We start from the raw sequence: 11,195 nt of genomic DNA on the forward strand, positions 1-11,195 counted from the left end.
ACCTGGCTGGGGTCTTATGACCCCTGCCATCCCCAGTGCTCCTTCCTGCCCATGGCAGGGGGTCGGACTAGATGATCTGTCTAGGTCCCTTCCGACTCACTGATTCTATGATTCTACTCCATGTTTTTTTTCAGGGAATGAGGTGAGGCTTATTGGTCAGTAGTTCCCTGGATCCTCATTCTTCCCTTTCTTAAATATGGGCACTAGATTTGCCCTTTTCCAAATCATCTGGGCTGTCTCCCAATTGCCACAAGTTTTCAAAGAGCATTATATCTTGGATCTTGCCAGCCAGTGGCTCGGCAATCACATCAACCAACTCCCTCAGCACCCTCAGGTGCATTGCACATACAGCTCCATGCACTTGTACAGGTTCAGTTTTTTTACGTAGTTCTCAACTTGTTCTTTCATCACTGCTGGCTGCTGACCTCTCCTACCCAAACTGTACTGACAAGTACAGTATGCTGGGAGTTGACCTTATCTATGAAGATTGAGGTAAAAAAAAGGCATTGAGTACTTCCATCTTTTCTGCATCTTCTCTCACCAGACTGCCTCCCCCATTCAATAAGGAACCTATACTTTCCCTGATTTTCCTCTGGTTGCTGACACTTGTAGAAACCCTCCATGTCCCTTGCTAACCACAACTCCAAATGTGCTTTGGCCTTCCTGATTTCATCCCTGCATGCCCAAGCTATACTCTTATACTCCCCCCTAGTCACTTGTTCAAGCTTCCACTTCTTTTAAGCTTCCTTTTTGTGTTTTAGCTCATTGAAGACTTCCCTTCTCAGACAAGCTGCTCTTCTACCATACTTGCTAATCTTCGACCGCAAAGGGATGATTTGCTCCTGCACTCTCAGAAAAAAAAGATTTCAAGTACACCCAGGTCTCCTGCCCTCCTTCCTCCTCAGATTGGCTTCCTAAAGGAACCTGCCCATCAGTTCCCCGAGTTGAAGTCTGCTTTTCTGAAGTCCAGGGCTAGTGGTCAGAGGGCTGGATGAGTTTTGGCAATTCCTCTGTGACACCTCAGATTCAGGCTCTGTGCAAACAGCAGACCTCTGGCAAACAGCAAACCTCCCAAGACAACAGGTCAGGCTGGCAGATAGAGACTTCTATTCCCTGAAGAGAGAAGTCTCAAACTACATTCATTACTTTCTGTTGGTCACATGATCCTCCCAGCCTTGGGGATGCCTGGCCTGGCCTCTTCCAATGTAATATGCTCCTCTTTCTCTGTTGCTAGGGCTCCATATCTGTTTTTCAGGCAAGCTGCTACAGGTGGAGATGAAGACTTCTGCACTGCCTCTTCCTTCTCTAGCACCATCTCTGGTGGTCCTTCCTCTGCAGTCCTAGAGGTCTCCTTCAGCACTGAACCTATTAAATCCTCATGGCAAAAGATGCTTCAGAACCCTGCCATCTCCTCCTGTAGTTCTCTTGCTTGCTTCAGGAGGGACACCACTAGGAGGCTCCACTGACACTATGGGAACTCCCCCACCTGGCTGTCACTAGAATGAACCTGCAAGTTGCAGTCTCCACAGAACCAAACTGGGACCTGGGTGGAAGCCTGGATGGTGAGAGGCCCTGCCTGGACAGACAGTTCACAGGTGCAAGCTGGCAGTCCTTGTAAGCTGGCCTGTTCATTGCTCCTTGGTCCCAAAAGGTTCCCTTTCCCCTGCTTCCTCTCACCAAGCTTCCAGCAAAGGAAGGAGAGAGAAGGTTTCCAGGTAAACTCCCTAGCAATGCCTCCCTCACTCTGGACTCAAGTTAAACAAGGGGCTTAAGTATTGGTCTACCTTCTGAGTATTAGCTACTTATGCTAAATATATTTAAGTCTGTTAAAGAAAGAACTTACCTTAATGCTCCCCTTTAAAAGCAGGGGGCCGGCAAACTGACCTGCAAACTGTTTAGCAAGCTACTCTGTTTGCTGTCCCTAATCACTCAGGAAGTCTCCTTTTATACCCTGCTGAGCCTGGACTGGCTCCACCCCTTTTAGGGCTTTTGTCAAATACAGGCAGCAATTACTCAGGTAGCAGCTCTCCCAGCCGCTCACAGCATATGCCCAAACACACCAGTCCACCAAACAAACACTCAGCAAGTCAAACACAGACAGCCCTAGCCCAGTTACCTTCTTGGAGCAGGATCTGGTGCATGGCTCCTCTTCCCCTTCTCTTCCCCCTTCCTCCTCTAGCTCCTAGTGAACTGCTTGCAAATTGCCCTGCTTACTCAGTAAGTATTTTTAAAGGTCCTTTGCAAGTTGGCTGCTTCTGTCAAGACTGGAAAAAATTCCAGAGTTATCTTAGAGAAGACATAGTTAGTGCCTAAATACAGGTCTACCTTTCTACATTGTTTTCTTTTTCTTACATTAGTTATAATACAATTCATCCATATGAACTCAACTGTCTCACCCAGTTCAGAAATCATTATTCATGATAGAGATGTCTTGGCTGTTCTCCAATTAAGACAGAAGAAAAAAGTAAAAGAAAGTTTCTGCAACATCCTGAACTTATAGGAACTACCCAGTTTTTACTCTTCTAAATAGGATTATGCTGCGGATCCACACGAGAAGCATTTTCATTCCTGAGGATAATTTTGAAAGGGTTCCACTTTTCTCAGTAAAAAAAGGCTGCAAGTGAATGCACCCCCAGAGCGCACACTGCTTTCCACTCCAAAGCATAAGCACTTTGTTTCCTGTGTCTCCCTCTTAACACTTACACCCTGTTTCTTCCAGCCGTGTACCAAAGAGTTCCATGTTTTTTGAAGAACACCTACTTGCAAATGTCATAGATTTTGGGAGTTTTTTGTAATGGACAATAATGCTCTACATAGCTTTTTAGCAGACATTAGGATCTATTGTGCACTAGAAAAATTTCACAGGTTGCTCAACCTGAGGCCCACAGGCCAAGTGAAGCCTGTGAATCCATGGCATCTGGCCCACGGGGCTCCTGACAAGTCAGAAAGTTTGGTGGTGTGAGAGCAGTGGCCATTAATACCACCACCCCTCCCCCTGCTGCCAACTTCCCAAACCCTGTGCAGCAGATCAGAGCTGGGCCATGCCCTCTTTCCTGCACAGCCATTCTGGGGCATCACCATGCCCCTTATTCTTCACATAGCTGAACTGGGGCTCGGCCATACCCCCTTCCCTAGTGGCTAGGCCAGCCCCCTTACTCTCCTCACAGCTGGGCTACAGCTAAGCTGCCCCCGTCTACCTCCATGCAGCTGGATGGGGCCCTGCCATGTACACTCCAGATGCTGGATCTGGGCCACTCACAGACCAGGCACTGCCCATCAGTGAAAGAGGTTGAGCAACCACTATGATAGCCAATAGAGCTATGCTGGCAACAACTCAATATTAAGTTATATTGGCAAGACCAAGGGTTTAAGCACAGTTCTGCTGACAGAGGGTTTCTTCTGGCTTCACTAATGTTATTCAGGGAGATGGTGTAACTACATCAACTGAAAAAAAGATATTTTTATTTTTTAATATACAAAGCTACAGCTAGATATAGATAGCGAGATATCTCTGTCTGTCTTCCACACCTCCACAAGAGGGCTCTGCAGCCATAGCTGACTGATATAGCTATGAGGCAGCATTTCTATAATGCAGAAAAACCCAAGATCTTTGTAGACTGGAAACAGTGACAGTTAAAGGTAAATAGGAAAATAAGTAACTATAATAGGGTGAAGTTGGTAGCAAGATGAATTGTACCTAATATAGCGATAATCATTTTTTTAAAAAAATAAACTCACAAGATCCCTGTACCACTTAAAGTTTTCCATTATTTTTTTCCTCTCAGTCTATTCACAACTCCATTGCTCAACGTTTTCATAAGGGAGTGAGTGGCTCTAATATGGCACATGACTAACTAGAAAAAGACGCTTTTCCTCAAGGAAAAAAAAAATCCATCATCTTACTTCAGGCACTATATTTTGTTTCTTCTTGCTACTTCTTCAAAACCAGGTCTAAAAAAGTAATCTAGATTGTATTTCTTTTTTTGTACCACACTACAATCAGTTACACCTGTGAACAATCATAGGTGTAGAGTGTCTTGTTTCACCTGCAGAACTGGTGATGATGTATAGAGGCCAAGGGGGCCGAGAAGGAAGGGAAGACTCTCCCCACTGTAACTTTCAACGCTCAGATGAGTTTATAGAGTTGACAGAGAAACGTGCATCTCTCTTTACTTACTTATGATTGGAAGATCATTTGAAAAATAAAACATGAAACTGCCCAAGGCTAACTGCTTTCCAGATTCAAAGTATGTTGTAAATAAGTGCCATCAGATTACAGAAAACAAAAATATTTTCCTGTGCTTTTATATAAAAGTTTCCTGCAATTTTGTGTTTTTACGAGCTATAGGAATTTATTTCTTGTTCCAAGGCACAGTGTGGTGATCAGTGCTCTTGGACACGCTGTCAACCTTCAAGTCCTTCAATAGGTCAGAGTTCACGTTCTTTCCAAATAACGCTTTGCCCTGAAACTCCTCAACTATATTCTAAACACAGCTTGGTAGCAACTCTACATGCTTTTAATGCCAACATTATTCATTTTCAGTGATAAACTTCATTCTTGGAAAACTGTGAAAGATAACCTTTTCAGGTATTCTAAACTGGCTTGCAGGATAAAACCACAACATAGTTTCAAACCTCCCCTCCCCCTCACTGCCCACAAAATTTACATTCCTAAGTAGTTCAGTAATAAGTAGTTCAGTAATTGTGGGGTACTATAAATACCACTGCAAAATGTATAGATTGCTAGATTACTGCTGTACAGGGCTACTGTATGCAAAAAAACACACAAAAATACACAGTATCCTGATTAGTGAAGAAGGCTAAGAAACATTTATAAGAAGCTGCTGAAGATGAACAGCAGCTCATAAGAGAGCTCACCTTACATGTAGAAAAAATAAGTTACTAAAATGAAATATTTGCTCTTGAAAAAGAGAGAGAAATAAATGTACACTTGTAAGGATTGCCCCCTAAAACCTAATGATTAATAATAATTCAGGTGCAAGCAGCATTAAATCACTACAATCACCTGAAACCAGGACTACTGAGACTGCTTAGGCTCTCTGAGGAAAGCATAAATTTGGGCCTGCAAAAGATGTACGTCTACTTCTCCCTATTTGCAATCCTGTATGTCCAGCATGTTTGTCAGAAAATGGAGTTACCCTTTATCACTTCTTTCAAAGGGAAGAGGAGAAAGGAAACTGTGTCCTCTCAAAGCTTTCCAAGCACATATTTTTTGAAAAATTCTACTAAATAACCTGTCAGTAGATGTCAGGAACTATGATACAAACCATCAGAAACAAGTGCTTAATCAGCAATTAATCTTAATTCTTGGCCACAGAAAGTAAAATTTCATAAAAACAAGCACAAACATGAAAGACTCTGTTAAAACCCCTTCTGGTTCACAAAATTTGAGCCTTGGAGCCAAGGCATTACAGAATAAACTGTATAAAAATTCCCAACCCTGACCACTCTTGTAATATCTCAATTTATAACCATAAAAAAGCTAGTCCATATATAGTGGGCCATACAAACAGCAGCTTCTTTAGATAATAAAGTTTGCTGTTGCCAATTTAAACAGTATTTTCCAGTGAGACAACCTGTGTTATCAGCAAGGATCCCGGTTTTCTCCTTCAAAAGAGAAAAACCAAGATTTCTCCTCTGAAGTGGGAAACTGCAAGTTTTCCCTTGTAAGATGGCAGAGTTCCAGCCTGCAAGGAGCCACTTGGGGTGGGAGGGGTGGGGGGAGTGGGAGGAGGACATTTGGAAGCAGGGGCGCCAACATGTGTGTGCACATGGCCAGCAATACAGCTAGGCAGAGTGGCAGGAGCAGTTTCACCCAGGTAAGTCTATGGGATGTGGTGGAAGGGTCAGGCCCCACTGCTCATCTCAGTGCTACCTGCTGACAGCAGCCCTATGTGCTCACCTGCTGGGAGAGAGCAGGGGCCGGGGGTAGTGTGTTCTGCAGTCCCTGCTTCCACACCAGGGCCCCAGAGCAGCCACTGAGCTGGCACCAAGTGACCCAGAACAGGGCTCTCAGCCATCCTGCCCCCAAGCTGGGTGTGCCGGGCACTGCCAGCATGCAACGCTGGAGGATCCAGGTGTTTTCCCTTGGACTCTGGCCATGGGAGCGTTGCCATGTACTTCCCAGCAGTGGGGCTGAGGGCAGCTCAGAACAGGACTAAGGCTCCGGCACTCTTGCCCATGCCCCTCCATTAATTTGTCGGGGTAAGGGCAGCCACTACAGGGAGCTCCCACTGCCTGTCCCTGCATGGACAGAAGGCAAGCACCAGCTGCCAGCAGTCCCCATACAGGCTGGCCCAGGGAGGGATCTCCCAATGGGGAGCTGGCAGGTGCAGGTTTAGGTGGTGGGGGCGCCCTGAGCTCCTGGGGCCAGATCTTCCCACAGGAGGCATTGGCTGCAGGGAGCTTGCAGCTACTCCGCTCTCCTCCCCACAAGGCACACTCACAGAAACTCTGCTGCTTCCTTTCTTCCCTGAACAAAAAGTGTGTGGGCGGGTGGAGGACCAGGGCTTGGGGATTATCCTTGCATCACTGGGGCTGGGGACCAAGCTCTGGCAAATCCAAACTGGCCCCCCTGACAACACAGGGTGGCCAGACATGGCAGAACTTGGCACATAGCCCCAGTGGTGCAGGACTAGTCCAGACCATCAGGGACCAAGCTCTGATGAGTCCAGACCAGCCCTGCACCACTGGAGCAAGGATCACACTTCAGGAAACCCCACCTGCTCCCCACACTGAGGAGTGTGGGGGGGGGGGCGCGATTAGGAGGCTGTGTCTTGGGAGTAAAGGGTACTGGCATATCAGAGCTGCTTAGTGCTACAATGCAGCAGGGGGGACAGCGGCAGTTGAACCCACATCCTGGTAAGCGAAAGGGGCAGGAAGAGCTGATTTTCCACGATAAAAAAACCAAAATCAAATGCCAATACATAAAGATATTTAAAATTTATTTTATTATAATGCTTTAGGCACTGGTAGACTTCCAAATTGCTTTAAAATTATAAATATATCAATAAAACGTGTTGAACTGATATCTAAAGTGGCATTTCATTTTAATCATGGAAAAATGCATTTTTCAATCAAAGAATTTTGGAACTTTTTAAAATCAGAAAATATTGGATTTTTAACAGAGAAGACCAGGATCCCAGGTCATCACCTTTCCCCATCTGAAAAGAAGGTACACATTCACTTAAATTTACAGTTACTGCTTAGGAAAAATAAATAAATAAATAAAATCTGAAGACACACATTTCTTCACTGCTTAATATTTACAATCTATTTCGTTTTCTGTTAAATGTTTCTCTTCACTCAGTATGCTCAGAAGGCATGTCTAAAATTATTTTTAAAAGTGTATAAAAGGGCAGAGGCAGGGGCCTGAGCATGGCCCACCCATGGCCTGCCATACGGTGCCAGGCAGCCTGGGAGACAGCTGTTTCTGCCCAGCATCCCCCACAGCACCTGGGAGATACAGTCCAGCCCCAAAAGCCCTGGCCAGGCCATGCTGAGCCCCAGCTTCCACTGGTGGGTAGCATCCAGGGGGTGGACTGCATCACCCAAGCACCAGGGGGGACACTGGCAGAAGTAGCCCTGCCTGCCCAGAATCACATAGCAGGCCCTGGCCAAGCCACACTCAGGCCCTGACAGTTCCAGCTACCACATGGTACCAGGAGGGCAGGCAGGGTTGCTTTTGCCCAGTAGCTGCCAAGGCCTGAGTGCAGCTCAGCCAGCCAGCCTCTGCCAGCAGGGAATGGAGCCTGGCCATGGACCTCCATGGTGTCCTATCACGAGGGCTCCTGGGAGCTGTGGGATTTGAAGGGGGGGGGGTGCTGGGAGCTGTGGGATTTGAAGGGGGGGGGGTGAGGAAAGGGGGCAGGGTGTATGAGTACATACCAGGAGCTTTGATGGCAGGGTAAGACAGCATGGAGACCCATAGCTAGGCTCCATTCCTTCCCCTCAACCCCAGGCAGGTGCTGACACTGGACTTGGGGCGGGTGCGCACACACGTGTGTGTGTGGCCCTCAAACTTATTATGTGGCACTGCAGCTCAAATAACTGCCCATCCCCTGGGTTATGGGGACATAAGCAGAGGAAAGCATTTAAATAATCTAGATAAGTTAGGTAATATAAAGATTCTGAACATGGACTTACCACTTAGAAGCCATTGTTGATCAATCATGTAAGTTATCACTTTACTATCCTTTGGATGGATTCATCAAGACATTTTTCCCCAGGAGCTCAATTTGTGCTTTAAAGGTTGTGAGTAGACACAAAGATGTAAACAGCTATGAGTCACCTGGTACGTAGCAGAACACTGGTAAAAGGTCTCCAAATACAGTACAAAGACAAGAAGTATAAAAGGCTGAAAGAAAAAAAGAAGGAGGGGGAGGTTATATTACAGAAGTTGGTGAGTAAGAGACAGCTAATCACCAGAAGTGGCCAAGAGTTTCCAGCAGTTTTCAAAGAGCTTTGATATATTTTAATTGAAATTAAATATATTTTTTACAAGTCGTAAAAATCTACGTACTGATATACAGAATTGTGAATTTATCCAGAAGTGGCTTATTCAATTCCTTTCCTGGGACAGAAAATTAAACATTAATATTCTTATAGACGGGCTATTTAAGGTATTAGATCTCAGAGTATAATTTAAGATTTCATTTCACATTTTGTATATCATATGCAGATAACTAAGTAGGCGTATTTGTTTCACTCGTATGAAAGAGCACACTACTAAAAAAAATTTCAGAAAGATTCATACTGGGAGGCTTTGGCATTAATAGCACTAAAATAACTGGCAAATTGACCATTTTAACTGTAACTGTACCTCCTTAATGAGACACTAAAAGCATCCCAAGCTCAACTTGAGACTTGCATACAAAACTTCCGCTGTAGGAAAGTTACGTACTTGTTGCAACTTGCCCAAGCTGCAGGCTTCATTTTTTGTTTTCCTGCTGTACTACCAAAATATAGCAAACACTTCAATATATATAGGGGACTTATAAGTTTTACCCTGGAGGCAGATCAAGCAATTCTAGCTGCTTCAACAATTCAAGCCTTAACATGCAATAGCAGGCTACATCTTCTACATATTTAGTTCTCAGAAGAACAAAAGATATGAAGAGCTGCAGGCATATAAACAGACGACCTGTACCCAGTTTTAAATCAGTGTTCTGATGCAATAAGAATTTACTGGTTTCCTTTTAGTGGTATACAGTGGGAAACCAGTTCAACCATGGGAAATACCACTCCCTTATTAAACATCATCTGTGTTTTTAAGCACAATTGGTTCAACTTCCTAATTAGCATTTTCCAGCATTAAGATAAAAATCTTAAGTAGCGCACAATAAATACACAAGCAAGCTACATCCGGAGGACTTAACATGATTTCAAAGAAAGCTTCTGGTGAGGGGAGGAGTGGAAAGAAAAGATGTTGAGGCAACGTCTGAACCAGCATAATTGCTGTTTCTACATAAAACCTTACATTGTATTGAAGTTTAAAATAAAAAGACAGTCAAGCTATTACCAATATAAAATGTTTTTTAATCAAGCCAAGAGAAAAAATGAATTATACTAAGTGCTTATAAAAACATTTAAAGGACACTATTTCAAAAATGTTAAGTTTGTCCGAGATTTTTATTACTACCCTTACACCTCATACAGGGCAACTAAATCTCTTTCAGAAAGAGAGTCTAATTTTTTCAGTAACTTGGCATGTTTCAACAGAACTTACCTTCAAATAAGTTATATCATTTTTCTCACAGGTCATTTAGAGCCAGATACTGAAGATGGTGGCAAAATCCCTACAAATTTTTGGCAGCAGGAACAGGCAGTCCTTAAGTCTTGTCTATGCTAGAAAGTTATACTCGTTTACCATAATTAAGTCTGTTTTAAAAAACAATTTAACTGGTACAACCCCCTGCATGGATGCCAATTTCAGTTTGGGAGCTACTTTTATTGTATTTAAGTCAACTGGAAACATTTAAGCTAAACTGAACAAAATATTCTCAATATTAAAAGAGCATCTGTAACAGGATTTGCAATTATTTATTTAAAAAGTCACACCTTTGGTTATTTTCTCATGTGGGTAAATCCTTAATTCCTTCAGTTTGTGAGACTGCTTTAAACTTTATTTTACATTTTCTTGTCTAAGTACAGCAACTGCATTTAGTAAAATATGTGATGTAAAGTTTATATAAAATCTATGCGTTTGTCAACAGGACAAAAATTATATAAATAAATATTTGATATTTAGAAATGTTTCTTAGGACTTGATTCATATACTCCAGTTTTGACTTCCTTTAATTCTAGTTATTTTTTTCTTAGGTTACCAAAAAACCCACCAAATTCATCTTGATACAGATTATCTCAGGCTCTTAATGGATTTGCCTATTATCCCAGATAACCAGATACCAGCAACAGCAATAAGGAACTTCTCAGCAAACCCCTTCCTTCCAGACAGGGATCTGACTCAATGAACTTTGTATTTATTCATCACTTTCAGACTGCATTACTGTCACTTACTGGACAACAAAAAAACAAAGCCCAGAATAACAGACTATCTGCCTAGCATGAAAAAAAAAATGTCATTAGGGACATCATGTTTCCCAGACCTCTCCATTCATGACCCTGGGACATGTATGCATTCCTCTGGGACAGTATCCAAGACCAAGTTATCTTTTCTGACAAGTGGGAGTAGGCAGGCTTAGAATAGTACCTGCCATCTTGGTTGAGCACTTCTCCAGTGGCCAAGTCTTTAGCACCAGTGGCTTATGAACTGGAAGCAAATGCTCCAGGGAACAAACAAAAAAGTGAGGCTACACTGGGGTGGGCAATTATTTCAGCTGTAGGGCTACTTCATGAGTTGGGGTTGCTGTCAAGGACTGCAAGGGTAGCCCTGGCCCTTGCTAGGTGCCCCACCCCTAATCACCATCTTGGGATCAGAAGCCCTATCCCTAACTTGTGACCTTTGCCACCAGAAGTCATTCCCCCTACATACACACCACCTCCTAAGCCTCCAGAAGTACTCCTTTGGGAATAGAGGATGTAATCTTGGAACCAGGAAAAAAAAAAAAAACAATCGATTTCAAGAGAGAACAATCTGTGGGCAAGGCAAGAGCCCCCAAGGGCACACTTGCCTGCCTGTACACTAATGCCAGGAGCCTGGGCAACAAGCAGGA

The 11,195-nt window shown here is 43.7% G+C and overlaps 1 protein-coding gene across 3 annotated transcripts in view; it reads right to left on the minus strand.

Annotated features, from left to right (window-relative positions):
* Window positions 1–11,195, minus strand: part of FRYL (FRY like transcription coactivator) — a 311,142-nt gene that overhangs the window by 278,309 nt on the left and 21,638 nt on the right. For all 3 annotated transcript variants that reach the window (XM_019552760.1, XM_019552761.1, XM_019552762.1), the window contains exon 2: window positions 8,167–8,377. In XM_019552760.1, coding sequence (XP_019408305.1) covers window positions 8,167–8,194 — 28 coding nt within the window. In that variant the 5' untranslated portion in view covers window positions 8,195–8,377. The remainder of the gene's footprint in view (window positions 1–8,166; window positions 8,378–11,195) is intronic.

This window comes from Crocodylus porosus, unplaced genomic scaffold, assembly GCF_001723895.1.
Source record: "Crocodylus porosus isolate Cpor-Errol unplaced genomic scaffold, CroPor_comp1, whole genome shotgun sequence".
In the NCBI taxonomy this organism is placed as follows: domain Eukaryota; kingdom Metazoa; phylum Chordata; order Crocodylia; family Crocodylidae; genus Crocodylus; species Crocodylus porosus.